We start from the raw sequence: 27,138 nt of genomic DNA on the forward strand, positions 1-27,138 counted from the left end.
ATGTGCAGACTGGTGAGGAAATGAAGATGTTTGATATGGACTGTACCCAGGATGGCGTATGTACACTAGATCTGCAGCCGCTGACGACAGCAGGATGGTTAGGCTTTAGTAAGGCACTAGGACATCTGTGGGATTTAGAGCTCTTTCTCTCTACAGTGGTGCAGTGAGTTAATGCAATGTTAGCTGGTCGATTTCAGATAGAGTGAGCTGATCTAGTTGCGTTGTGCGGGTACTGTTCGGAAACTTTGTTTTAGCATGTAGGGACTGCTGTGGTTTTATGATCTCTCTGACTGCATGGCATTACGTTGTTACTGCGGACTTAACTTACATGATCACAATTTTTTTTTAATGTGGTTAATTACAATGTTAAGTGTAACCTGATTTAAAGCCCTTTTTTTGTAACTCTGTAGTTGGCATTTGGAACATACATTTGGTAGATGTGTTTCCCTGCTCTGAGTGGGACGATAACAGCCCAGTTGTCTTGTGTGTATAGTAGGATTGGGAGGCTCCCATGGGCTTTGGGGTATAAAGTCTGCAGCGCATAATTTTCATTAGCTGTTGAATTTACTGTCATCTCTTCGTCTGTCAGCCCACATGTCATTATGTCCTCCCTCGTGGAGTTTTGTCTGTGTATTTGCATGTGGTCCCGCATGTGGCAGGATATGCATGTGTGTGTAAGGCGGTGTGTCTGTGCAATTCTGTCTGATGCACACCTGCTAAATTCCAGACAGACAGCATATTAAAAGTAAGATGGACGACTTTCTCCCTCTCCTTGCCACACTCACTTTACTCATTCTGCCTATTGTGGTAGAAAAAATCGGTTGTTCTGTGTGTAATGAGAAGATTCAGAGAGGTAGGGATGTTACCAAGAGGACTGAGCTGCACATTTACTGCCTCTGGGCTCCTCAACAGAGAGGAATTCTTGCAGCACAAAGACTAAAAAACTGAAAGAAAGTCTGACAAATTTACTAGCCATTGGACCAACAAAGAACAAAACATGAAGAAGTTGAGCTCGAACCGTAGCCTGAACAAGGTCCTGACTAAGCATGAGGCGTCTGGTTCGACTGAATTTGACCAGATCAAAGCAGTGAAGACGGGATGGACTGGCCGTCTGGGGGACGCCAGGAGAGCACTGAGCCGCAAAGCCAAAGGATTTTCCTCCCCCTCAACTTCATCCTCAACACCATGCCTTTTCTCCACAGCTCCCCCGCCACCAAAGAGAGCTCCCAGCACCACCCTGACACTGCGCTCCAAGTCCATGACCGCTGAGCTGGAAGAACTGGGTGAGTGCCAGAGAGCTGACATGCAAACTCCATACTCTCTTCTTCTCTTTCTGTCACATTTCTGCTTTCCCTTTGTCATTAAAACTTGGTGTGTCTCCTAACTTTTAGAATAGTCACTTCTGTTGGCTTGTTCTTGTCATTTTCCCTCCTCTGCTGACGCAATCTTTTTTCCACCAAGCTTCTGCTCGGAGGAGAAGAGGAGGTGAGTCTGAGGCAAGAAATTGACACCTCTCTGAATGCCATTAAGATGATTTATCACTGCTGTGTAAATTTAAGCAGTGTTGATTTAGATCAGGAGAGAAGAAGAATTTGTGGACTCTCTCTGCCTTTTCTCTTTTTTTGTCTCTCTCTGTCTCTTTCGACTCTTAGTGCTCACTCCCTAGCGGTCATCAAGGAAACACAGTGAACTTGTATTGAGATAGTGCAGTGATTTTATACACTACCATAGAGCATGACCTCACATTGTACAGGATAGCTACATGTTGGAGATGCCTTTTTAACCACAGCTTGTATTCTCTATTGTGTTAGCTCTGTCATAAATGATGACACAACGTTTCCCTGGTCTTATGTCTCAGTATTTAGTTCTGGCTCATTTCCTTCTCAACAGAGAGGCTAGATGAGATGTTGGCATCCCAGGAGTCTATACTGCGTTCTCAGCCCCCGGAGGCAGATTACAGAGCAGCCACTGTCAAACAACGGCCCACCAGCAGGAGAATAACACCAGCAGAGATCAGTGTGAGTGCACCTACACACAGCACACTGGCAGACAACATATGCTACCATGATGGTATACATTCACACTCAGTCTGACAAATATCATACTCACCTGGGCTACACAGCACTACGCAACACTACACACATGTACGCAAATACGCATGCACTACACTACACTGCATCATCATTTTTAGGAGTTTTTACTGGAGCTTTGAAGGCATTAAAACTTCTTTCTGTTTGATGTGCTGCAGTCACTGTTTGAGAGACAAGGGATGACTCTACATGGAGGTCTTCACCCAGGCATTGAGAGAGGTCACATACCACTACCAAAGGGGATGTCCAGGACCAAGTCTTTTGGTAAAACAATCACCCATCCTGTACATATTCAAATCAGGTGAATGATAGTGTATCTTATGTACAGCATGCTTATAGGTAATATATTGACATGTAGAGAATATAAAATAAGGAAGCTTCATTCTTTTTTTATAAATTGCATTACTACACCCACAAAAAATAGCATCTAGACAGCAGTAGCCTACAGCAAATAGAAAATAGTGAGGATGAAGCTGCATCCTCATCAAATTAATGTGAAGTTCCTGACAGATTTGACAAATGTTAACAGGTACATGGTTACAAAAACATACAGTACTTACATTGTATTACAAGTTCAGAATGTGCAAATGTGCTTATTGGATATTCACAGAAACAGATATGCAGAGCAGATGTTCAAGTACAGAATCTATTTCAAAAGTAGATATACACATACATTATTAATACTGTCTGTATTATTTAACATTTTTCCTGTTTTCCAGTTCGCTCATCAAACGAATGTTGAATTAATTGTTAAATAAGTCAAAAATAGTTAGTTACATGTTTTATTAAAATATTGTATGGCTGGGTTTGAGACACCTGATTCATTATTAACTGTGTGAGTTAACAGATTTACAGATGGATGCATTACAGTGTACTTTTCAGAAGCAGCGGAGGACCTGCTAGGCTAGTATAAAATGGTCCTTTTTAATGAGCTTACTCCCCGTCACCAGAGGATCTATGCTGTCCCCTCCCTCATCAGGTGCCACTGAAGAGGACCGGCTGTCTGCCCTAGCAGGAGAGCACAGATTTCCCCGCAGTTCCTCTATGACAGACAGCCTCAGAGACCACTCACAGCCTCATCCAATCCCTCCACCTCCACAAATGGCACCTCCTCCTCCTCCCTACTACCTAGACACTGGTCCTCCCCCAGCCTTCTGCCCCCCTCCTCCCCCATCTAGGACCCAGAGTCAGGGCCATGAGCCTGGGGGACGCTCCAGCTTCAAGCCCTCCTCCTTGGATCTGCCTTACGAGGCAGCGCAGCGACAGGCCACACACATCGAGAGACAGAAGAAAGCTCGCTCCATGATCATCCTCCAGGACTCCTCTCATCTACCTGTAGAGCCTACAGAAATTCCCCGTCCTTCTGCTGCTACTCCACCTGAGCGAATCAAAAGGAAGGGTCGGGTTATTGATAACCCTTATGCTAATGTGGGTCAATTTAGCATTGGACTATACACACCCACCAAACCCCAGAGGAAGAAAAGTCCCCTGGTCAAACAGCTACAGGTAGGTTGCATGTTAGGGATGGTACTCTGATTTCTTTTCTTTTTTTTTTTTACTTTAGCGCAAAAGACCCTCTTCGACAGACTTTGACATGTTTGGTTGATTTTTTTTCTGTCTTACTGCAGGTGGAAGATGCACAAGAAAAAGCTAGTTTAGCCTTAGCTGCTGCCCACTCCCGAGAGAGCTCACCCTCAGGACGACACCCACACACCCATGGGCACACACACACCAGCCGTGCAGACTACTACCAGCAGCAGCTGATGGCTGAGCGAGAGCGTATGCGTGTCCAGGGAGAGATGATGCTTCAGGGTAAGGGCCCCTTTGCTGCTGCAATTGCTGGAGCAGTGAAAGATCGTGAGCGTCGCCTAGAAGAACGGAGGAAATCCACTGTCTTCCTGTCTGTTGGGACCATGGAGGGGGCGTCTACCACGAGCTCTGACGCCCCCTCTCTAACTCAGTCTCACTCCATCGATGAACGGATGCTCACCCGAGAACTGGGACAGCTGCCTCCCCCTGCCTTGGCACTGAGCCCCTCACCTAGTGGGACCACCTTTATCCATCCGCTCACAGGAAAGCCCCTGGACCCCAACTCTCCACTGGCTCTTGCGCTGGCCGCAAGGGAGAGGGCACTGACCTCCCAGAGCCAGTCCCCAACTAGCAGCCCAGAGCCTAGGACTAAACAAGAGCGGATAGGCCAGGGCGTAATTTTCATTGACCCTCAGACCAAAGAGTCTCCACATGGGGAAGGGGCATCCACATCTCCTCCTTTCTCGCCTAAAAGCGCCAAGGCAGTGGGGCATGTAGTTGGATCCTCCCTGGCATCAATTTTAGTTAATCAGCCCACCAAACAACAGTGGGCCACATCACCATCGCCTGTATCATTCCGGCAGGAGATGGAGGCCAGAGTAGAGGAGAGGAAGGAGGAAAAGAGACTAGAAGATAAAAAAAGTATGTTGATCAGTATTATGGATACGTCACAGCAGAAGACAGCAGGGCTAATCATGGTCCATGCTACAAGTAACGGCCAGGCTGTTGGGCTGGGTTCAGAACTAGAACAGGCACCTGCCCCAACAACCACGGAGCCCAGCAAATCTCCTAGTCCACGGGCTAAATCCCCTAGTCCCACAGTCTCCCAGCCCCAGGCCCAGCCTCAAACTCAGCGTCCTGCCAGTCCAGCCCAAGAGAAGAGTCTGGCTCAGGGAAGCTCAGAGGAGGATGTGGATCCATACACAGTGACCCTGCCCCCTGCAATGTTGTCCTCCAGTGATGAGGAAACAAGGGAGGAGCTACGCAAGATTGGAGTTGTTCCACCACCAGATGAGTTTGCTAATGGGCTTCTTGCACAGACACAGGGGACGCCAGTGTCCCCAACTAAACCTGCCTCCTCTCCCAGCACCCCTACAACACCAACACCCCACACTCTCTCAACCCCAACAACCCCAACTGTGACCCCCACGCAGGCTCAGCCTCCCCAGCCCCCACCTCCACCCAGTGCAGCAGCTGTCTCAGGGAAGCCCTCTGATCCTCTTGAGCCCCCACCAGTGGGCGAGTCTGGCTCTGCGGCTGACTCAGGCGTGGAGGAGGCTGACACGCGCAGCTCCAGCGAGAGAGAGCGAGACCACCATCTCGAGACCACCAGCACCGTCTCCACAGTTTCCAGCATGTCCACATTGTCCTCAGAAAGCGGCGAGCCTGCCGACACACACACCACGCACACCTCCTATGCCGACGGGCAGACTTTTGTGCTCGACAAGCCGCCAGTGCCTCCTAAGCCCAGACTCAAGTCCCAGATAGGAGGCAGTAAAGGCCCTGTCACCTTCAGGGACCCTCTGTTGAAGCAGAGTTCTGACAGCGAGCTGCTATCACAGCAACAGGCTGCTGCCCTGGCTGCTGCTGCAGCTGGAGGTGTTGGGCTGCCCTCAGGTGGTTCAGCCTCAGTGACTGGACTAGCCCCCACCAAGCCACGCTACCTCTTCCAGCGGAGGTCCAAGCTGTGGGGGGACCCAGTGGAGCCTCGTGGGCCGGGGGTGGGGCTAGGTATTGGGAGTTTGGGCAATCTGGGTGGGCTGGGACTGGGGCTGGGTGCAGATGAGGGAGCAAAACCATCTGTCATGGGGGAGCTCAGTTCCCGACTACAGCAGCTAAATAAAGACACTAGGTCATTGGGGGAGGAACCACTGGGAGCATCACTTGACCCTGGGAGGAAGTCACCTGTGGCAGGTGCCAGGTAAGAGTAAAGCTAGTAAAATGTACTCCAAAACTGTATTTAACACTGACTGATGGAACAAAATGTTACATTACAAAAGCAATGATTTCAAGTCTCATTCATGTCTTTTAATCATATGAGACATCAGAGTTAGCACACTCAAGCAATTCCAGTGCCCAGTCTCAGAGAGAAGGCTCTTAAATTGATTAAAATTGCATACTGAGTTTAATTATTGTCTCTTGTTTATAATCATTTTATATGACTCTTTATTCAAAAGATTATTTTATGTCTATAGTGTGTCATGCCTCTTTGCTCTTGCAAGACAACTGGAAGAGAGATTACAAACACAGAGGCTTGCACTTATTCTTTAAAAGAAAAAATATTTGATATATTAGAGTTTGAAATCTGATAGCATTTCTTTGAAAAAAGGGATGCCTCTAGAGACTGAGTCAAAGACAACAGCTTCAAGTTTTATGTGCGTGCATGATGTGGTTTTTATCACATTTTAAAATATGCTGATGAATTCATATTTAAGCCTGTCCACTGTGATGGTAAGTGATAATGAGATCAGAGTTAGCTTCCTTGAGAATGTTAGTGTGACAACATTGTTAATATGTGCTGTTACTTTCTATTGCTCATACAGTATGTTACAACAGCAGTATAGAAAAGAGACAAAGACAGGCTTGCTTCTCACACAGCGACACCAGGGTTATCTGAAGCATCTGAAGCACAGTGCTGTTTTCTGTCTATTATCTGTGGGTTTCTTTTTTTCCCCCACCATACTTGAATCTACAATGAAGACCTTTATATTTCTGCAGATGTGTGGACACCGAAGAGAGTAAACCTTAAGGTTATAGCCCCTAGGGTAAACTTGAGCTTTTTTTAATATATATTTTTGCCTAACAACCCTATCAACTAATCCCATTTAAACAAAACAACCCTTTTATACGTTTTATTTCATGTATTTCCTTTTAAATATGATTTGTTACCTTGTTTGCATCACCTGATTTCTTGACTAACAGAATCTTTCAGAATAAAACTAAAATTAAAAAGAAGAAAATAGAAAATATTTGCCTATAGTACTGTGTTTTCAGGGAAAAAAAAAAGAGATATACAGTAGTACTACAATTGATGGCTCGGGTCTTGGATCTAAACTACTCTTTGTTTCCATAGTTACAGCTGTAGTTCTTGGTCTCCTGTTAAGTCATATGTGTTGTTAAGTACATACAGTTGACAGCAGTAGTCAATAAGTTAGTTACGCTGTTTCTCTGTGTGTGTAGGTGTGTGTGTGTGTGTGTGTGTGTGTGTGTGTGTGTGTGTGTGTGTGTGTGTGTGTGAGTGTGTCTAGTAGATTATCTGTTGGTGCAAACAAGGTAACAGGGCTTGGAGGCGTGCACTTGTTGAAGCCTCTCCTCATCTCACATACACTCTCACTGTTCGGTTCAAACCTATGACCCTGACAGTAGTTATCCTTCCAGCTTTTCCTTGAGCTTTTCCCAAAGTCCTTGTTCAAATAACACATAATACATCCTTATATCAACAACTCTTTGCAGCCATCACTGATATAAATTTGATAAGACCAGAAACTGTAGTTTCTTATCACTGCCTCCCACCCTCCAGTGAATATCAGTGATAACCTCAAAGATTTAAGGATGTATTTTCAGAAGTATTTGAACATGACTGAACTATAATGGTGTGTCATGTGAAACCATCCCCCTCATGATCTTGGCATTAATAGCCATGTTAATGACAAGACTACCAGACAAGGTCTTGACCTTGTTAATAGTTCTGAGGTGCCACATGGAGTAACTGTCAAATAAATGGTGGCGTCTTGTCTTCCCTTTTTATCTATTCAGGATTTGGCTTAGAATTTTTCTTCAGCTGAACAAGAACCTGCCTTAGCCTGGTTGTGTTTTTATGACGTGGTAGGTCGTAAGTTACTATCTGATGTCTGAAGAACAAATGCTGTCTTTTTTTTGGTTGTCTTAATCCATGAAATTGACACTAATTGATATACATTTTAAACTACTCTTCTGGAGACTTGTTCATATACAGTAATTTATCAGTAGAGATATAGAATAACACTTTCACAGAGCCCAGAAGGTTAAAGGCATTCTTCATAAGCAGTTAATTTTTATAGCCTTGCTCCTCTCCTTTCTTCTTCTCTCATCCTCATTTCGGTTTATGTGAATAAGGAGGGTGGAAAAATGATCTTTCATTTTCATTGTACTGCTGATTAAGAGGAGCTGAAAGATATGAAGAGACAATCTAAGACTGAGAAGATGATTTATATAGACTCAACTCCACACAACTGAAACCATAGTGCAGTCTCCATCCAGCTGTCAACTAAATTGGTGACATGGCTATCTCAGAAAAACAATGGAAAGTATTTCTAGAACTCATCAGTGTAGGGCTACTAGTTATTGGCCTTCCATGCTGACCAATGTTGGCGCTTGGCAACATTTTGTAACCATAACTGTTGTCCTCTGCATGAGAGTGACAGTGTAGTTTGGTGTCAACAGAAGTCTGCCGCTACTTGTTGTTGCTTCTGGACATCTTGGATGCTGGAATTGTGTAAGCATAAACTTTTCTGCATTGTGAAAGCCTCATAAGCATGTTTTGCAGTCCCATCCTTTTACCAGTATTGTTGTATTATTCCTAATAGTAGTCTGCTACCAAAATAGTTCGAAAAGCTCATTCATTCCGATTGCTTAAGACAATACCTTGCCTGGGTGACCACAAGCGAAATATGAAGTCACTATGTGACATTGAGCCAAATTCAGCCATCAATCATTATTCTGTATCCTCAACAACATCATGATCCCTGGGTGGACAAGGTGACCATGATATTAAATACAACATATCGTGTAACACTCACTTCTGATTGGGCTCATCCTTTCCTGAGGCTACGCAATCAAGGTCATCCCCACCATATCCATCCTGACAGTGATTGCTCTCGGCTGTGACAAAGATGATCATGCACACCATTATTTTCTCTCTCTCTCTCTCTCTCTCTCTCTCTCTCTCTCTTGCTCTCTCTCTTTCCTTGCCTCTGCATTTGTTTCTCCTCACCTACTGGCGCATTTCACATGTAGCACAGACATCCCAGCACCCTTAATGTAATGTTACCCCATCACTTACCCACTTGCCATTGTGTGCCCCATTTAAACTCCTTCAAAAAACACATATGCTGCCATATTTTGTCTCTCTTGTATCCACTTTGTCTCACATGCTGTGTATCATAGCTTTGGGTGGTTTAGAAACCTGTGGTCCTCATTTATTTCAGTTGTGCTCTTTGGTTTTCTGTTCTTCTCTGTTTATGTAATTTGCATAACTTTGTTTTGTTTTTCAGTGATTGTGTTGAGGATGGCCATGGTCCCTGACTGTCTTGCTTATTGGACACTGTAGGTTTCTTAAACCATGCTAAAAAAAAAAGAACAGAAAATTCAGCTATTTGTATTTTTTGATTAGAAAACATACATATACTCATCTCTTTTATACACATGCAAATGAAAATTAAAGGGTCAGTTTGGATGTTATTGAAGTAAATTCATTGCATTACCTACAGAAAACAGAGATTGGCACATCCCCAGTTTGAAGAAGGAGACAGAAGTACCAGCACCAAAGCTAAGCAATGTACTGTTGTGGCTGAGGCAACGAAACGTATTTTAGCCACCTAACAGAAGATCCACCTAAAGAAATCAATATCAGTTAGTCTATGCTATTTTCAGAATATTTTCTCTGCTTTACCTCGCTGTCAGACAGCCTTTTACAATGAGAAACTGAAGCAATTATATCCCTCTATGCTCAAAGCCATTCACAAAAACAGACATTTTACCTCACAGAACATGGGAGTTGCTGTTATAGCACTGCCTCAATTGGTTAGTTTGTTTTATTGTTTGATTTCTGTGTTTTAAAGGGTTAATTTGGATCCAAACTAACATTAGTTTCTGCAGACTGAGTATGCAGCAGAGCAGCAACTCCTGTGTTCTGTGAGGTAAAATTACTATTTAAAAGGAGTATGGTGGCTTTGAAGAGTGCGATATAACAGCTTCACTTTGTCGGAAAGGGATATCTGATGGCAAAGTTAAGCGGTGAAAATATTTTAAATATATTGTACATTGAAACTGATATAGATTTTTTTAAGGTGGCCTTTTTTTATGTGGCTAAAATACTTTTTTCTGCAGCCCCCGTCTACAGCAGTACACTGCTTAGCTTCTGTGCTGGTCGTCGTGTCTGCTTCTCCAAACTGGGGGCGTACTGAGAGCTGTCTACAGTGGGTAAGACACTGACTAAAGATAAGTACCTCATACCTCCACAATATCAACTAACCCTTTAATATACAAGCACAATACCTAGAATTATAGTTATTTTAAACCACTTATTTCAGAAGTTCCAAAGCAACCACAAGTCAAGGGACATGTGCCCACCTTTTATTTGTTCATTTATTTGTTTGTTTTTCTTTGTTTGTGCAGTGTTTGATATGTGAATAGTGTGCTCATTTCTCTCTCATGTAGCCCACTGGTCAGACCTTCGAGTGCTGAAGCCTACTCTGCTGTCTTTGTCATACTTGCATACATCAACAACACCATCACACACTCATACACACACACAAACACACACACACACACACACACACACACACACACACACACACACACACACACACACACACACATACATGTCCATGCACTCACAGCCATACTCATACAGCCACATATACACACCCGCACACATATATAAAGCATGTCAAAGACAGCAGAGTCAGCTGAAGCAGACTTTAAGTCTGGTTGGCAGGCTGCGTCTCATGGAGTGATGCTAACATTCTCTCCCATTGCTCTCTCTCTGCTCACCTTGCATGCTCCGCCCTGCTGCTCTGATCTGATTGGTCTAGAACTGACTGTGCGCCCAGGAGGGCAGGACGACTGTGTAAGTGCGCATGGAGCTCATCTCATATCCGTCGGCTCCTTATAGTCTGATCATTTTTTCAGCCTGTGTGCTACCTAGCTACCTTTTGTTTCCATTACACTCTACAGTCCTGATCTCACCCATATCAGAAGTTTCCAAACACATCCAGTAGAGGGAAAACATGTGCCACACCAAAGACACTTGTTTACATGCATGAATATAACAGACATCATTGCACCAATTCTTACCACATTTAGGCCTCTTTCTGCTTCTCCCTGCTTGCACAAAGCTACACAAAAATCTTATGTTAGCCTTAATCTTTAATCCATCCCTCCTCTCCTTTCTGACCATTGTTTCCTCCATTAGATCAGCAGTATACTAATAACATTTTATTTGTTTTTTAAAAAGAAGGTCAGATGTAAAAAGGTAGATAGACCAGCATTTATTGTACCTGTGGAATAAACTGGAGTTACTGTTGTTGCAGTATCAGATTCCAACATCTTAAGAATTATTGGCAGTTTGTGTTAGTACAATTCATGTTTCATTCTGCAGATGGTAAGATTGGGTTGGTTGGCCACTGAGATTCCCTTAATAATAGACTTACTGCGTTAAATTAAGTGTTAGCTGCACTTCAGAGGTAAATAAGTACTCATTTGATTAAAAATGTGCTACTTTGTGTATCCCCACATGGCCTTTAACAGCACTTTATTTTGTATTTTTTTATACGCTATAATTATTTGTCATTGAAATAAACTCAGATTTACAATTAATGTGCAAAGAAAAGCTGAAAACCAAATATGAAATCCACTCACTCTGTAGATCTGCCTACTGTGTCTAAATGTAGGTAAATGTGTGTGTGTGGGGGTGTGTGTGTGTGTGTGTGTGTGTGTGTGTATGTGTGTGTGTGCATGTTTGTACTGTATTTGTAATTCAGTGCTTTCAGGTTAGTGCTATCTGCAGTTTCAATGTAAAACACTGAATCTGTTTGACACTGTAATTCTAATGTCATAATTAACCTTTTGCTGTTTGTGGGTCACAGTACTCCCTTCAGGGAAGTGTACAGCAAGCCTTAATAGGAAGTAACTTTTGATTAAATTCATTAGAGGAAAAAGACTTTAAGTAATGAACCGGTGGACTGAGAGTCAGATGAGTATCAGTAAAAATAGTGCTATCAGTATAAATACTGCCATGTATTGCCTTGTATAGTTGATGTAGTTGACATATTGATACAATTCCCACATGATGTCTCATGATGAGTAACACAAGTTGTATACAAACCCGTAAATAATCACAGAAACCCGCATCCAGTGAGTGCAGCTTCCTGTTTTGATGATTATGTGACGTGAGACTAGCTTGGTCTGTCTAACATTCATTAACCTCTAGGCAAACTAACTTTACAAGAACTTAATGCAGCTTTATAAATACTGTATAACCCAAAGCTTTGTCTCCCTTTCTTCTTCTGTATTTTCACCCTGTTCACTTTAACTTTCTGTTAACATTCCTGAAACTCTCTCTCTGTCTCCACCAGACTTTTCAGCAGCCTAGGCGAGCTCCACACCATTTCTCAGAGAAGTTATGGCACCACATACACCATCCGCCCTGGCAGTCGTTACCCCGTCAGCCGACGCACCCCAAGCCCAGGTTCAGGCTCACCTGATCGGGGCGACCCTCTCGGACGATTCTCAAGCTTCGGCCTACCGACCTCACCGACTACACCGCCCCAAACCATCCTCAAATCTTCTAGCCTCAGCCTACCCCAGGAGCCTAAAGAGGTCCGCTTTGTGATGAGGAGCTCCAGCGCCCGTTCCCGCTCTCGCTCCCCGTCCCCGTCACCTTCGCATTCTCCTGGGCTGGGGTCACCACTTTTAGCCCTCCGGCCCTTCCACCAGAAGCCCCTCCACCTCTGGAATAAGTATGACGTTGGAGACTGGCTGGAGAGCATCAACTTGGGGGAGCACAGAGCAGGGTTTCAGGAACATGAGATCGAAGGGTCTCACCTCCCAGCTCTAACCAAGGATGACTTTGCAGAGCTTGGAGTGACACGAGTTGGACACCGCATGAACATTGAACGAGCACTAAAACTGCTGCTAGAGAGCTGACCCCTGCCCTTAGACACAGCAACACTTGGATAGAAAGATGGGCAAGATATTAGAGTTGATGGAAGAGAAAACATAAGAACTGCTCCTCTTTTACTCCAGCTGTTCCGCATCATAAATGTTTACCTGCGTCACGTTACGTTCCCGTTCTGCATTAATACCCTGCACTTGGCACTGCACTGAAGAGGAGGATTCAATACATTTGTCCCCCTCTACTTGGCCCTTAGTGTCTGCCCACCTCCTTGCCTGCAGCCAATTGGAGCAGACCTCAAAATGGGCTCTGGTCTTTCTTTGCCGAGGAGAATCGCATGAGCTCCAATTAAAACATTTGATTTGTGAAAGCTTCAGTTGTTCCCTTAGTAACACCCACACTTTCTCACTATTCCCTCCTCTCCTCTCTACCTCTATCCCTCCATCTATTAGGCCTCTGAAAGCCTTTTGCAGTTTGAGTAAAGGAGGAGGAGGAGGAAGAATTTTCCTTTTCAAACAGAAAGCTCAGTTGCCTTTCAAAATATTTATACAGAGATCAACAATGATGAACACAGGACTATGGACATAGTACTGACACAGCTCTGAAAAGGTGTGTCTTCTCTAAACCTGCTGTTGTTTTTAAACCGAAGACTTCAGATCCCAGAGGTGGAGCTCCACAAAGTAAACCACAGGAGAAACCCCCTCTGCCTTGGTACCCAGACTGTGCTATCTATTATATTTGGAGAATGTTTAACCAACACTCGTGGCTTTTTTCATAATCAATTTTTTGGTTTTCCAAAGGGAATATTATATATATAGGTATTATATAATGATATATATGTATCTAAATATAGCTTTCAGAAGAAAAGACAATGTTGCAAAGAGGAAATATAATAAATTAATCTGCGCCTGTTTTTGGTTTTTAGTATAGAAGGCAGAGAGAAATCTTTAAATTTATTCCACCAATAGTTTACTCATTTCTACCAATTATATACATATATACATATATATATTTGAAATAAAAAAAAGTATATAGATATGGAAATTAAATTTTTGTCATAGCTATACAACTTTCCTTATGGTCACCCTTTCTTGAACCGTAGCATGACAAGTTGCATTGTGTTGGACAGAGAGTTTGTTGTTTGTTTTTATTTTCTTACGGTCTTCCTTCATACTAAAGGGCATCCCATAATGTGAGGCTGAGACCCCAGTTGACACCCATCCCTACTGCTTCAGCTACAGATCTCACTGAAGTGGTTCTGACTTTATCCACAACCTACAGTAAAGACCACTTAAGGAGACAGCTAATTGGTAAAAGGTGCTCTTTCACCTCATCTTTTGCCTGTTAATCACTCAGGGATGGAAGTTTGGGGCACACACTAGCATGGAGAGGTAGTTGGCTCTTGTTTCAATACTATTTATTTAAATTCTTACCATTGAGGATAATTTAACACCACCACAGTCTGAAAAATGCTAGAGGGCTAGTAAAATTTCCATCCCTGTGACCCCCTGATTTACCTGGAGTATAATCAACAAAGACTTGTCATACAAGGGCTTAAATGAGCTAGACATAAAGTATCTGCCCTTCTGAAATGCCACTGTGGGTAATGTGTGCGTAGTTCATCAGGTTGTGGGGATGGGAAAGCCTCTGTAAGGTCTTAAAGAAAATTCAGTATTTTACAACTTGGCCGTGTCTTGCAACATCGCTGCTTCCCTGTATCTTTACTGTTTACTTAGTGAGTAAAGTATTATCATAAACGGAGGCAGCCAGAACTCTTAGAATAAGACCCAGGTTGTAAAACAAAACAACTGAATTTTTCTTTAACAATACAAAATCTACAATTGTACTCATGAGTAGCTTCTGCTGGCAGTGAGAAACAGTGAGTTTTATTCACGCAACAAAAAGCATTTTATCCATAGCTTTTCTCTAACAGAAGTCCAGGTAATCTCTATTACCACTAAAAACCTCCGTACATCAGCAGAATCCCGTCAGTACGCCAAGGCACTTTCACTTGGCGAGAAGTGGTGTGCTTCTTCTTTTTTTTCCTCTATTTTCTTTTTTGCTAACAGTTTGTAAAAGCGGGTGGTGAATATAACATTGTGTCTGGGTTGTAGGAATAGCACTCACTGCCTCACTGTGACCTCACTGATTATTTTATTTCTGACTCCAGTGTTACAGTATGTTCTCAGACTCATTTGGACTTTTTTGTGTTTATTGTTTTCTATTCTGTTTTTGTTTTGTTTTTTGTTGCTGATTTGTTACCCTCGGACACTGTGGGTAGATTTTGTAGCGTGTGGAACATTGAAATCGTTCACTCATTTGAATTTTAGAGTGACAGAAAAAAAGACAGAAAAAAACAACAAATATCCTGTCCATTCTAATCGTACTTACACTTGTAAAAAATGAACAAACTACGAATATTTGCTTTTTTTTAAAATCACAAGCAATGTATATATGATAGATTTCATATAAATTTTTGGAAAAACAAAAAGTATATAGATCTATATATGAATGTTTGGCATATATGCATAGTTAACCACCTGTGAAAAAGGTGAGCAGATTTTATTCTTTCTATGAACTCTTGAACTTTTGAACTCTGAACTATGAACTAGGGGATGATTTGCACAAAACAAGGTGACAAGGTGCTAACATAAAAGCCACCCAACGTCCAAGCGCATGTGTGCATCTGGATTCCCTGAATCTGTCTGTGTGGTCGTTCCTTTTCACCGTGTGTGTGTGACTGTGTGTGTATGTGTGCAAATGTTTGTTTGCATTGTTTGTGTGTATTTGTTTGAGAGAGAGAGAGAGAGAGACCAAGAGAATACACGTGACAGTGAGCGAGTGTATGGTTGATTGTTAGGGTTTACATCTTTGGAGTTAGTCCACTATAGCCTTACTGTATTACCATCAGAGATTCCCGGCAGTGGCTGTGTCTCACACACACGCGCACACACAAAATACATATACACACAAACAGAAAAATGCACACATACATTCATCTTCTATTCCAGATCATTGTTCTGCATTCTTGTTTGGTACAAAGTGGCGTCTTCAGAAAGTGGACTGTTCTGCCCAAGAGGGAGAGACAGACGAGAGAGATTACCACAAGGACCATTGTCACGTTTTATAAAGCAAGACAGCTGTATCTCACCTTGTAACTGTGTAGGTGCAGCTTATGCAGTGTCACTGTTTTGTAAACCCATTCCCAGATGCTATTTGCGCTTCTTACGCTCCACTCTGTCTGGCAGCACTCCTTTTTCCTTTTTCAGACCTTCAGTTTTTGAGTTTTGGATATGCTATATGAGGTGATCCAGTGAGGAACAACAACACAAAGGAAAAATGTGCCAAAAAATAACTTAACTTTTAACTGTATATTTGTCTTTGCTTTAGGACTATCTTAGTTACAGCATTCTTGAGCTGTTAGACTCAATAATATGGTGCCATCTCCTGGAAATCTTGAGAACTACAGATGTTTGTTAGACCCTTCTGTATTTCCTACAGATGGAAATGCAGTCATTATTATTTTGTAAAGATGCAGGCTATTGATACATACATATGTGTGTGTATGTGTATGTGTACACCACACACGCACACGCACACACATATATATATTTATATAGCCTGTGTATATCTACCTGTGAGCTTTGCATTAACATTTCTATTTAAAGTTTGAGACAAAGTATCACAATTGCTTGATTTTACTGTGATGAAGGTTATTATCCAGCTTGGCCTACTGTTCTCACTTGAGAGGTGAACATGTATAGTCTCACACAGGCTGGCCTGGTTAGAAGAAACAATGCTGTAGTGAATATCTGGTCCAGATGGTTGTGTAAGTTTACCACAAACAGATGCAAAATGATGCTACAGAGCAACGTGTAACACACTTACACATCATTAGGTCAAATAAGTTCAGTGAAGGTTTATCTTTGTCTTATTTTCTAATCAATAAAGCACAATCTACATAGAGTAGAGGGAGCAGTGTAACCTTTTTAAAAGCCCACTGGGTTCTGGTCACCCACTGGGACCAGTGATCTTATCATCAAAGGGTTTTTTCTTTCATTGTTGGTTTTCTCCTTGTTTGCACTGTGAAGTTTAGAATGGTGGATGTATCACTGCAACGCCTCAGCCTTGTCTCACAGGTGAACTTCCCCTTCTCAACATCCAGTGAGCAGGTAAATCATCTACAACTTATCTCCCAGCGACTTCTGGACGTTTTATAGTATTAGAGACATTACAAATCCCCCCTTCATTTTAATACATGAAAGCCCAAGTAGAAATAAAAAGTTAACCAGAAGCTACCTAGTATTCATAATGCAAACAGAGTAAGGGTGACAGGGAAGATTGAGGCAAGATCTGAGATGTTGCCTAGGATATCTCCACCACAGAGATATATGTTTGTTATATTATGTAATAAATTTATAATTAAAACATGAACTGCATCAAAGTCTTGTTCCTGCTAATTCAGTGTCTAAGTGGTAAATTTATGTTCCTGTGGGATTTATTGTGAGTTAATGCAACACAAAACAGCACTGAATGGGCCCTCACATTCTGCGTGAGTCGGGATGTGCTGCGGTTGCTTTATGTGCCAGCAAATCATGTGTAGACCAGAGTCCACATAAATCAAATGATGATTGCCATATAAGGCTTACTACCCGTTACCAGTAGGTGGTGCTATAACTGTAAATGAATATTGGCATGTAGATGTGTTCAGATCGGGACTCTTATCAAACATGAAGTTTGGTGCAGATTGGATAATGTACACCCAAATTGCACCAACTTCCTGTTTCATGGTGATGACATTTACCTATCAATGCAACGCCACAGACAACGAAAACTCACATTCTTCACAATATAGCATCATCAAGATCTTGAAGCTCTGAAGACCAGGTGGATCTGGTCAACCTTCTGGGATGAGCACGTCAACGTTTAAAACGTGTCACTTCCTGTTGCCAGTAGGTGGCACTATGACTGAATATTGGCATGTAAATATGTTCAGGCTGGGACTTCAAATGTGAAGTTTGGGGAAGGTTTGAACCAGGGACAGTCAAGTTGGAACTACTTCCTACGGTAAAACATAGGAATTCAATGCCATGGTTCAACAAAAATTCAAGCTTTTTTGACTTTTCATCGCAAAGATCTATAGACTGCACTGACCCAATTTCAAGTCAACACAATAAATTCTGTTGGAGGAGTTTGTTGAAAAATGGCACAAAGGAAAATCACTAAATTCACAATGGCCGACTTCCTGTTAGTTTAAGGATACATTTTTGTTTTTTTTGTATGTCTGGACGTGATACATGTGCTTATCAGTTTTCAGATGTGCTAAAAACATTTCAGCTTTGTGTGACATATGAGTGGTATATTCAGATTTCTTTATGTTTGGAATGTGAAATGTCGAGAAATTTAGATTTGTTGTCATAAGTCCCACTCATTATCATATCATAATCAGCAATTACCAAATTTCATGCATCAAATGAATCATGACCCTGTAACAGGCAAACCAAAATTTGTCCAAATCAATGAAGCCAAAAACATTTGGTTACCAATGTTTATATAAATTGTAACTTAAAGACACAAGTTTAAAAATGTATCATTTACAAACAGACTGATTATTATCATTATTATAAGAATTTTGGATCAGTCAAGTCCATAAATGATTCTGACTCAGTTTGAGGACGATTGGCCCAACGGCCTTGACGAGTTCTCGAAAACAGAAAACAGTTTTCGAAAAAACGTAGAAAAAGTTTGACATTTTTAGAACAGACGAGCTTTGGACCAAATATGCAGATTAATTGACTGGAAAGTAGAATTAAATAATTTTGACTCTAAGTCAAAGCGTTTGAGCCAATTGCAAAAAACATAAACTTGATTCTTACAGCGTAGTGTGTGCATTCTGGTGACTTTTAGTCTTAAAGTTTTTGCTTAATGATCACTTTTATCAGAGAACAGTAATAAAGAAAGAATAAAAAGAACAAAAATAGGTCTCCAGAAAATAAAACTGGTTCAAAGTTCTTCATTCAACAGTTCTGTTAATATGAATGAATGTACACACAACCACCTCAAGTCCATCATGAAGGACACAGCTGACTGAGCATTTCACAAGAGTTCAATACAGCTAATGTCTACTCGTACATGGCTGGTGGCTGCATCTTATATGCTGAGGTTGACTACTCAGTCCTCTTGAGAAAGTCAGAAAGAGACACATAACAATTTTTGGTTACATGGTCCATTAAATTTTCATTTAAAGGGCACTGAAAAACAGACTTTTACGTCATAAAATTAATGCAACAAAAGCAGCCAACAGATGCAGCTCCCCATTGGCACTGCACACAACACCACACACAAACACTGAGAACAGCAGCAAATATGGTTCATAATCACACGTTCTCCTTGTTCTGTGTGAGTTTGTTTTCAATGCTTCACATTCTTATTACATGACACAAAATAAGCAAACATTGAGTATCATTGTATTTTCTACTATTAATATAGTAGATATTATTCGACAATGTATGAATGATAACGCTAAAACAAATTAACCTGGTAAACAACACAATTCCTAATTATCCCACCAGGTTTATTTCCCTGCCAACATGCCACTGGACAGATGGAGGGCAGTGACTTAAAACCTGACTAAAACAATGTCTGCCAACCTTCAGTGGTAGAGTTACAAAGCAGACCACCAAATGGTTTGTAAGGACAAACAATGCGTCTGCTGATGGTGTCTGTCACAGAGAATCACAGATCTCTGGCATTTTGACTAATAACATAATCTATTCACAGCATCAACCCCAGAGGAGGATAAATTATCCATGAGACGAGAAGAGGGTTTGGGGAATCTGTAAACATCTATCAGACCAAGTCGGGACTCTCTGCTTTCAGTCCGTCCTCATCTGCTTCTGAATTATCTTCTTTCTTCTCCAGGTCAAAGTTCTACGAGATAAGTGCGACAAATATCAATATCAAATCAATACAAACATGTTTTCAGTCCAAAACTCAACAATTTAGCAAAAAAGAAAAGAAGATTAAATCATACATTTTCCGCATGAACAAGAAAAGTTGATGGTGTTGGACATATAATTCATATTAAGCAGGTTTGGAAAACAAAACAACAATGGCAGATTGTAAACCAGTGATGGAGTTTCTTAGAGCAATGTAGTATTGCATGATAAAACACACTTATATTCTTTGCAGCAAACCTCCTTTAATTAGACTTATTTAAAATTACACCTGCTTCAAAGAGGAACACAACACTGATCTAACTTTGGTTTGGTATTCAGAGAGGTGTACCTCTAATTCTTGCATCACTTCATCCATGAAGTCGCCGGGATTTTGCTTGTAGTCCACTGCTCTCTTGATCATCTCTCTGAACATCTGTTGTGACAGTTGCAGTCAGAACTATCAACACACAGGGTCGGTTCAAGTAGTCTGAACCGTTTATGAGATTATAATAAATTACAGGCTGAATTAATTTGATACTTTAGCGTCTCATTTTGAGAACGGCTGTCTTGTAAAATTACATACGGTTAACTGTAAAACTAGTAATGAGTTTGAAATGCATGAATGGTAAATGGATGGCAAATGAACCTGTACTTGCATAGTGCCTTTCTAGTCTTCCGACCACTCAAAGCGCTTTTACACTACATGGCACATTCGCCCTTTCACGCACATTCACTCAGTGATGGTAAAGCCCATCCAACAGAAACTAATGCATTCATACACATTCACGGCATCGGGAGCAATTCGGGGTTCAGTATCTTGCTCAAGGATACTTAGACATGTGGCACCAGGAGCCGGGGATCGAACCAACAACCTTCCGATTAGGGGACGACCCGCTCTGCCTCTGCACAACATGAAGGAATGAACTTAAGGATCACTGGCATTAACACTGCAGGAGAGTAAATAAAACATCAAACCTTTACTACATTAGTTCCATCAGCCGCTGATACAAAGTAAAATGGGAGTCCTTGCTTCTTCCCAAAGTTAAAGCTTCTCTGCGTCACCTTCAAATCAGCTGCACACAGGAAAAAAAAAAAAAAAACATCTTTACATGTTCAACATGAAACAATTAATCAAAAGGATAACCTACTTAACCTGCTGTAACTTTCACATGTAATACAATCATAAGAACTGAATATTCACTGTTATGTGCAATGTCAGAGCCGGACTCACCATCGATTTTGTTGGCAACCACACAACAGGGCACCTCCGGTCTGTACTCCCTCAGCTCCTTATACCAGTTGGCCAAATTCTTATATGTAATCTTCCTCTGAACATCAAAAACCTAAGTGAAAGAAGAGAAGCTTACAATAGAGTTTGGCCTTCTCTGCTGAGTGTGTGGCCCCTCCCCAGTTCAACTGGTGCAACGCAGCAGTCATCTAATAAGTCCTTGTCGACTTCTCTGTGAGAGGATCACAATCTTTATCTTCAAATTCCAAAACATGACTACAAAATGTACACTTGAGAGATGCATCTTAACCAGAATGCATTGTGATATTTCATCATTTCATCTGCACAATGAACAAAGCCGGACAAAGTGATAGAAGTGAAAACAAATATTTAGTTTTAGGCTATTATCTAATAGTGCAGATTATAAGTAATCAATCTGAAATCATTTATTCCTTACTTTTCTGAGTTAATATTCTCAGGAAAGGGCAGGCTAAATGATTACGTAAAGGCAGAAACCCAGAGTGCGTCTTACCATGATGCATGCATGTGCTTTGTGGTAATAAGAGGGATGCATGCTCTGAAATCTCTCCTGACCTGCAGTGTCCCAGAAATCTGTGAAAATCAAAATCAAAAAAGCATGCCTGCTGATTTATGCTTTACAGTAATAATTATTTTCTGCGGTCGCTGAGAGCAGAACAAAAACAAGTGCACAATACATACCGACCGCTACTGTTTTGTTTCCTACAGTGGCTGTGTGTTTGTAGAGAGTCAAAGCATAGGTTGACAACTGCTGGGGACGACTGCAGAAAGAGTTAAGTATCTTAACCTCTCAGGACAAACGATCTGCAGGATGTTCGTGTGCCCATAGTGGCTGTAGTAGGATTACATAACACGACATACAACAATCCCTGATACAGATGTTTTATTTTAAATTTCTAACTCTGTTAAAGGATACTATTCGTCCATGAGAAACCTCTCCATCAGCCTACGAAAGAGAGAAAAACAGTCGATGTAAACGCAAAGACAACAGATAGTCCACTGAGAAAAGTTAAAACATACTATAAATCACAAAACAGTTTATTACAGCTAACACTCACTTCGATTTACCGACCGCGCTGTCTCCCAGACAGATGATCTTCACTTGCTCGTCTGCATCGTACTTCTTTTGGTCCAGTTCAGGGATGCTGCCAGCGTCGCCAGCCATCTTCCTCTCTTTTTTTCCGCTTTGACTGGGATTATTGTATAAGCCAACGCGTGCCGAGCTGAATTTAAAAGCACCTGAACAATGATCTAAGCTCCTATGGGAGCTACGTTAGCATCTGACGGCTACTGCTGACAACGAGTATGAGTGTTAGCTATTGCTTGCCATCGTTCAGCTCCTCACTTACAGAGCTGCTGCTAACTGACACTGTGAAGTACAGAGACGAACACTGGCGACATTTGTGTTTTTAAAGTCTCTTGTGAGCGCTGTGGCGTCAACGTTACTTTCAGAGAGGAGCCGGAGCAACCGAAGGAGGCAATGGCTGCTAACCGTCCGCTAGCGCCACACCAACCGAATCAGCGTCGATAGCATCGGTTAATCAAACATCCAAATGTCGCTATTGTTGTCTATCACACGGGAAAGTGAACAGATTTTTCCTAAACTCACCGAGGTATCCACATATTATTAAATGTTTGTTGATGTAGATGCATGATGGCGCTCCCCCCCCCCAAACCGTTTTCGTTTCTACGCAACGGGGACGCCCGAAGGACCACTTGGTCGTCATGGTTCCTGCTGTCCTTACACGTGCCTGTCAAAAATGGTGTACGAGTGTGGTTATTTATTTATTTAATGTGTTTTTACGAATAAAAAGTGCAAGACCAAAAGCTGGTGTATTTATGTTAGTTTTATCACTATTAAGCTTGAATTGCCATTTTTCACACATATGGTCTATTGCTTTTTGAAACCTTCTTTTGTTGTGGACATTATAATTGTGTTGTCTGTTTAAGCTGTATTTAACTATTATTATTGTGTCATCAAAATTAATAGCCATCCATCATCTTGGTCATTGATAAATAATGCCAACAATGGGGACAAATTTTCAGCCTGTCTGCTAGGCTAGTAACAAAGTCAGATTTGTTGTACATATATTACTTCAACCAAGAATTATTGACCTTTATGACCTGCTTTGAGCAGTTTGCACTGGAGTGCGCGCTCAATAACTGGCAAATCGTTTTGAGTGTCAGGTGGGTGCTGTCATACTTCATTCAGCCTCACATCCTTAGAAACACATACAAATCCATGGCTCCATCAATGGTGTTTTATTTGCCAGATCAACAGGCCTCTCTTAACCAATATCATTAATATTGGCTTCATTTGATCCATCTTACATGTCATCACTTGTGCTTTTGCTGCTATAACAATTACAATTGATATTAATTAGTTACCTACTTAAATTTTTTAACTAACCAATCAAAATAATTAACAGTTTTCTAAACCAACAACCTTCAAAAATAAAACTAGTCTTACTAAAATTTCTGGTGACATTTCTTTTTAATTCTATACAATTTACTTCAAATTCTGCTATTAGTCATGCAGACAAAGTGACAAGTACCAATACAACAAGGCCTGTTACTGTGGCAATAAAGTATGATTCTCAGTAATCTTGAGGAGTTTGCTTTTTGTACTTTATTCGATACTGCTGTGTGATCAATCACATTATTCAGGCGCATCTACAATGAGGGGTGAGATGAATTCTGAGTGACGCAGTCCAAAGGAGAAGCTCGGAGCTTTTGGTCTTGTGAAGGTCACCTAGGAGGAGAAATATGTCAGTGAGAATGAACAAAAGGTCAAATATTTGGGGCCTTTGTGATAAACAAATAAGACACCTCTTTTGCTAATTATACTATTCAAAATATGAATTATTGATTATTAAAATTGAATGTATTTTTAGTTTAATTTAATAATTAATTATAACTATTTGTATAGGTTTTATTGCTTAAAACACCACGTCTGGTTGGGTTTTTAATCATTTTTAAGGGCTAAGCCAAAATTGTTCAAATCGACTGGACCAGGAGCATTCAGATTCTGTGGCTGGTAGACTTAGCTCCTTTCAAACTTCTCTGTCTTCGGCTTTATTGCTGAAACACGTATTACGACAGAAATACTTACTATACTATATACACCACAGTAATCGGAAAAGGAAGGGTGGGGTTTGGATTACACAGCAGCAGGCGCTGAGACAATCACCCAGCCAGATTGGTTGGATGGGATCAGCCCACCAGCGGTACAGTGATCGCCCCAGGATGAGAGGAAGAGAGCCAGGATAAGAGAGGCATGCTGGTCCAGCTTGGAGTTATGCACGGTGGTCATGATGTGTTTCAGCTTTTCAGTCATTCCCAATTTATGCAATTCTAACACTGTTTATGGACCCCAGTCTGCAGAAATATTCAAATACACTAGGTGAAAATAACACATTTATACCACATGCAAAAACTGCATGTTTTTTTGCCCCAAACTCTATGGGATTAGCATAAAGTGGGTATGTCTGTAAAGGGGAGACTTGTGGGTACCCAAACATCCTATTTATATTCATATATCAAGGGAACCCTCTGAAAATGGCCATGCCGGTTTTTCCATTGCCAAAATTTAACCTAACTTATTATTAGTATTATTTAGTCCCCCTTCCTCACATGCTGGTTGCAATTGATACATTGGGTTAGCTTGTTTCATATGATACCAATATCTTCACTCTAGCTTTAAAACGGAGCTGCTACAGCCACTGAAAGGCAATGCAGAGTGGAAGAGGTAAGGATATTGGGGTGGAACTATGGATGGCCAATCAGATCTCCGGGGCCCCCCCTCTGGAGACACCCCTGCTCAGGCTGGCCAGACAATGGGAAATCAAAGATTCCACATCTTTACAGACACGTGCTCCATCAACAGCTTGTAGCTCAAACACAGTCAAAGTGGATGGAGACTGTTGAAACCATATTATCATCAGTATCTTGTTGCTGCTGTTTAAATTCCCCCAGACACAAATTCAAAAGATGCACTGCAGAATTATTTCCTGGATGAATAAGTGTTCATGTATTTTTTTCTTCTTTCTTCTTATGAATTTATTTCTCTCTTTCTATGTGTGTAGTAAGAAGGAACTGCACATTTTAATTTCTTTATACAACCTTGCGTTAGATATTGATAAATACATTTCCTTGACTCCTTGAATATCTTGTTGCTGCTTTTTACATTCCCCATAGATTCAAAAGATGCACTGAAGAATTATTTCCTGGTTGATGTGTATAAATAACTGTATATATTGGTTTTAATCTAATTATTTATTTATATGTGTGTAGCATGAAAAAAACTACAAACTTGTTAATTTTGTTATACAACCTTGTGCTGTATAATGATAAAAACATGTCCTGGATTCATGGATTGATTCTTTAAATTGATTCTTACCTGTTCAGGATAATGAGCACCGGGTCCTGGTTTCTTTGTGGTTTCACCTGGTGTGAAGTTGCGGCCTGTCATACTATACTGGGGAGGTTTTTGGCTGTAAGTACATGGGTCCACAACTTTGTAGGCAGCAGGGCCAGGAGTCTAGAGGGGAGGTAAAAGTATAAAGAGCAAGAGTCAATCACAGTTTTTTCATATTTTTCATTTTCACTTTTTTAAGATTGTTTTTATGACTGTGTATTGTATGTACCTTCTTCAGGTCTTCATGGAAGCTTCCATTTTTGCTGCGGCCACAGAGCGAGTAGGTGGGAGCTGCAGCTGTGGCCACAGTTTTGGGCCCCAGCACCGGCGGCAGAGAATAGGAGGCTGGACCTGCCAGTATGAGCAACAGGTGAAGTTTATATTATCTGTGCCATAAATAACATTGTAATCCACTGTTTAAATTGACACCAAATGGAATATGTTACCTGGTGTTTGGCTGTTGCTGATTTCTTTGCTCCTCCCAGCTAGAGAATAAGCAGGAGCAGCGTGAAAGATCAGATTTCCTGACTTCTCTGGGGAATATTTGCCTGAAACATCAAAGACAGTTACATAAAGACACTGCTGACAGATAAACTCAAGTGACAGTCAGCATCGTGACAAAAATGGCATATCGTCAGCTTTCAGCGGGTAGACGGGCAGTATTTCATTTCCATGTGCTTTGACAAAATCTATTTTATGTGTAAGAGGTTTTGCTGACCTGGTCCAGGGGCTTGGAACAGTGCTGGCTCCTTTGGACGGCTGTGGAGTGAAAACGCAGGAGTGCCATCTCGGCCCCCTCTGGTGATGTTGGAGGGGATGAGGTATCTCGGTCCAGGTGAGCAGTTAGAATTGGCCTGATCGTGACGTATCCCAAAGCTGAACATTGGTGCTTTGTATTTAGTAGGGTCATGTTTTGAAATACCTTTATGGAAGAAACAAGGAAAGACAAGGTCAATTATGATAATAATGGTGTTGGTGGGAGAAAAAAAGCAAGTTAACAGCCATTTTAGCTTTACCAGTGAGTCCAGGTAGTGCATACTTGGGCCCTGGGCTACCGTAGAGGGCAGCTATGGGCCCTCTTGGCTTGTGAGGCCTCCAGCTCCCAACCCAAGCTTCAGCACTTGACATTGCCCTGAAGAGAGAGAGAGAGAGATGGATTCTGACCAATTTCTTTTGGTTTTTAAGTTTATTAAGTAACTTAAGTTGGCATGAAAATATATAGCTGAATGAAATGTTCGGGGTATAAAAACCAACAAAACATTAAGACAAAAGCATAAAAACATCTAAAGTGTGTATTACATTTAGTGATATACAGCTTTCTGTTTCAGTGGTTATTTCTAACGTTAGTGGTAGCAATTTCTGTAACTTAGAAATCAATCTTCTTAACATAACTCAGGTTACACAGCAGTGAAAGGTAACATTAGTACTCACTATCACTGGCAATCTATTGTTGAATGATACAAAATTTTGAGCAAGCCACTATGCTAGAATAAAGGCCTGGAGATTGGTCATTTGTGGGTAAAGTGAAACCGTATGATGCACCCAAAGTAGCCTGTTCCAAGTGCAGAAAAATGCCATCAGTTACTGCTTTCAGTTAAGTTCAGTAACTGTCTTAAAATAAAAAGTTTAAATGATTTTACCTCATTCAAATCCTGATCCTGCTGTGAGTTTCCCTCTTTATTAGGTTGTATCCCCCGGAACTCAGCATGTGCACTGAATCCAAACACAGATTGTTTATTGCT

The 27,138-nt window shown here is 41.4% G+C and overlaps 3 protein-coding genes across 17 annotated transcripts in view; 1 reads left to right on the plus strand and 2 right to left on the minus strand.

Annotated features, from left to right (window-relative positions):
- The window catches only part of shank3a (SH3 and multiple ankyrin repeat domains 3a), a 195,524-nt gene extending 178,316 nt beyond the window's left edge, over positions 1–17,208 (plus strand). For 7 of the 15 annotated variants that reach the window (XM_051381372.1, XM_051381375.1, XM_051381376.1 and 4 more), the window contains 7 exons: positions 1,203–1,283; positions 1,462–1,485; positions 1,891–2,018; positions 2,249–2,354; positions 3,070–3,596; positions 3,719–5,820; positions 12,236–17,208. In XM_051381372.1, coding sequence (XP_051237332.1) covers positions 1,203–1,283; positions 1,462–1,485; positions 1,891–2,018; positions 2,249–2,354; positions 3,070–3,596; positions 3,719–5,820; positions 12,236–12,806 — 3,539 coding nt within the window. In that variant the 3' untranslated portion in view covers positions 12,807–17,208. Of the gene's footprint in view, positions 1–1,202; positions 1,284–1,461; positions 1,486–1,890; positions 2,019–2,248; positions 2,355–3,069; positions 3,597–3,718; positions 5,821–6,599; positions 6,665–7,655; positions 7,675–9,151; positions 9,204–10,693; positions 10,729–12,235 lie in introns of those variants that run through there. The other 8 variants (XM_051381374.1, XM_051381377.1, XR_007881178.1 and 5 more) reach the window with 7 other exon arrangements.
- A 1,564-nt stretch (positions 17,209–18,772) lies between these two features.
- Positions 18,773–22,671, minus strand: rabl2 (RAB, member of RAS oncogene family-like 2). Its single transcript, XM_051381386.1, has 8 exons — positions 22,038–22,671; positions 21,896–21,925; positions 21,661–21,740; positions 21,473–21,552; positions 20,944–21,055; positions 20,688–20,785; positions 20,062–20,145; positions 18,773–19,704 (listed from the first exon to the last, which is right to left on the minus strand). Exons 1-8 carry the CDS (start codon positions 22,142–22,144, stop codon positions 19,624–19,626), a joined length of 672 nt encoding a protein of 223 aa, XP_051237346.1. The 5' UTR covers positions 22,145–22,671; the 3' UTR covers positions 18,773–19,623.
- A 555-nt stretch (positions 22,672–23,226) lies between these two features.
- odf3b (outer dense fiber of sperm tails 3B) lies at positions 23,227–27,138 on the minus strand. The gene is made up of 7 exons (XM_051381385.1): positions 27,037–27,138; positions 26,413–26,528; positions 26,115–26,318; positions 25,843–25,944; positions 25,626–25,747; positions 25,379–25,519; positions 23,227–23,731 (listed from the first exon to the last, which is right to left on the minus strand). The coding sequence occupies exons 1-7, from the start codon at positions 27,039–27,041 to the stop codon at positions 23,639–23,641; spliced, it is 783 nt and encodes a 260-aa protein (XP_051237345.1). The 5' UTR covers positions 27,042–27,138; the 3' UTR covers positions 23,227–23,638.

Source organism: Dicentrarchus labrax, unplaced genomic scaffold (genome assembly GCF_905237075.1).
Source record: "Dicentrarchus labrax unplaced genomic scaffold, dlabrax2021, whole genome shotgun sequence".
In the NCBI taxonomy this organism is placed as follows: domain Eukaryota; kingdom Metazoa; phylum Chordata; class Actinopteri; family Moronidae; genus Dicentrarchus; species Dicentrarchus labrax.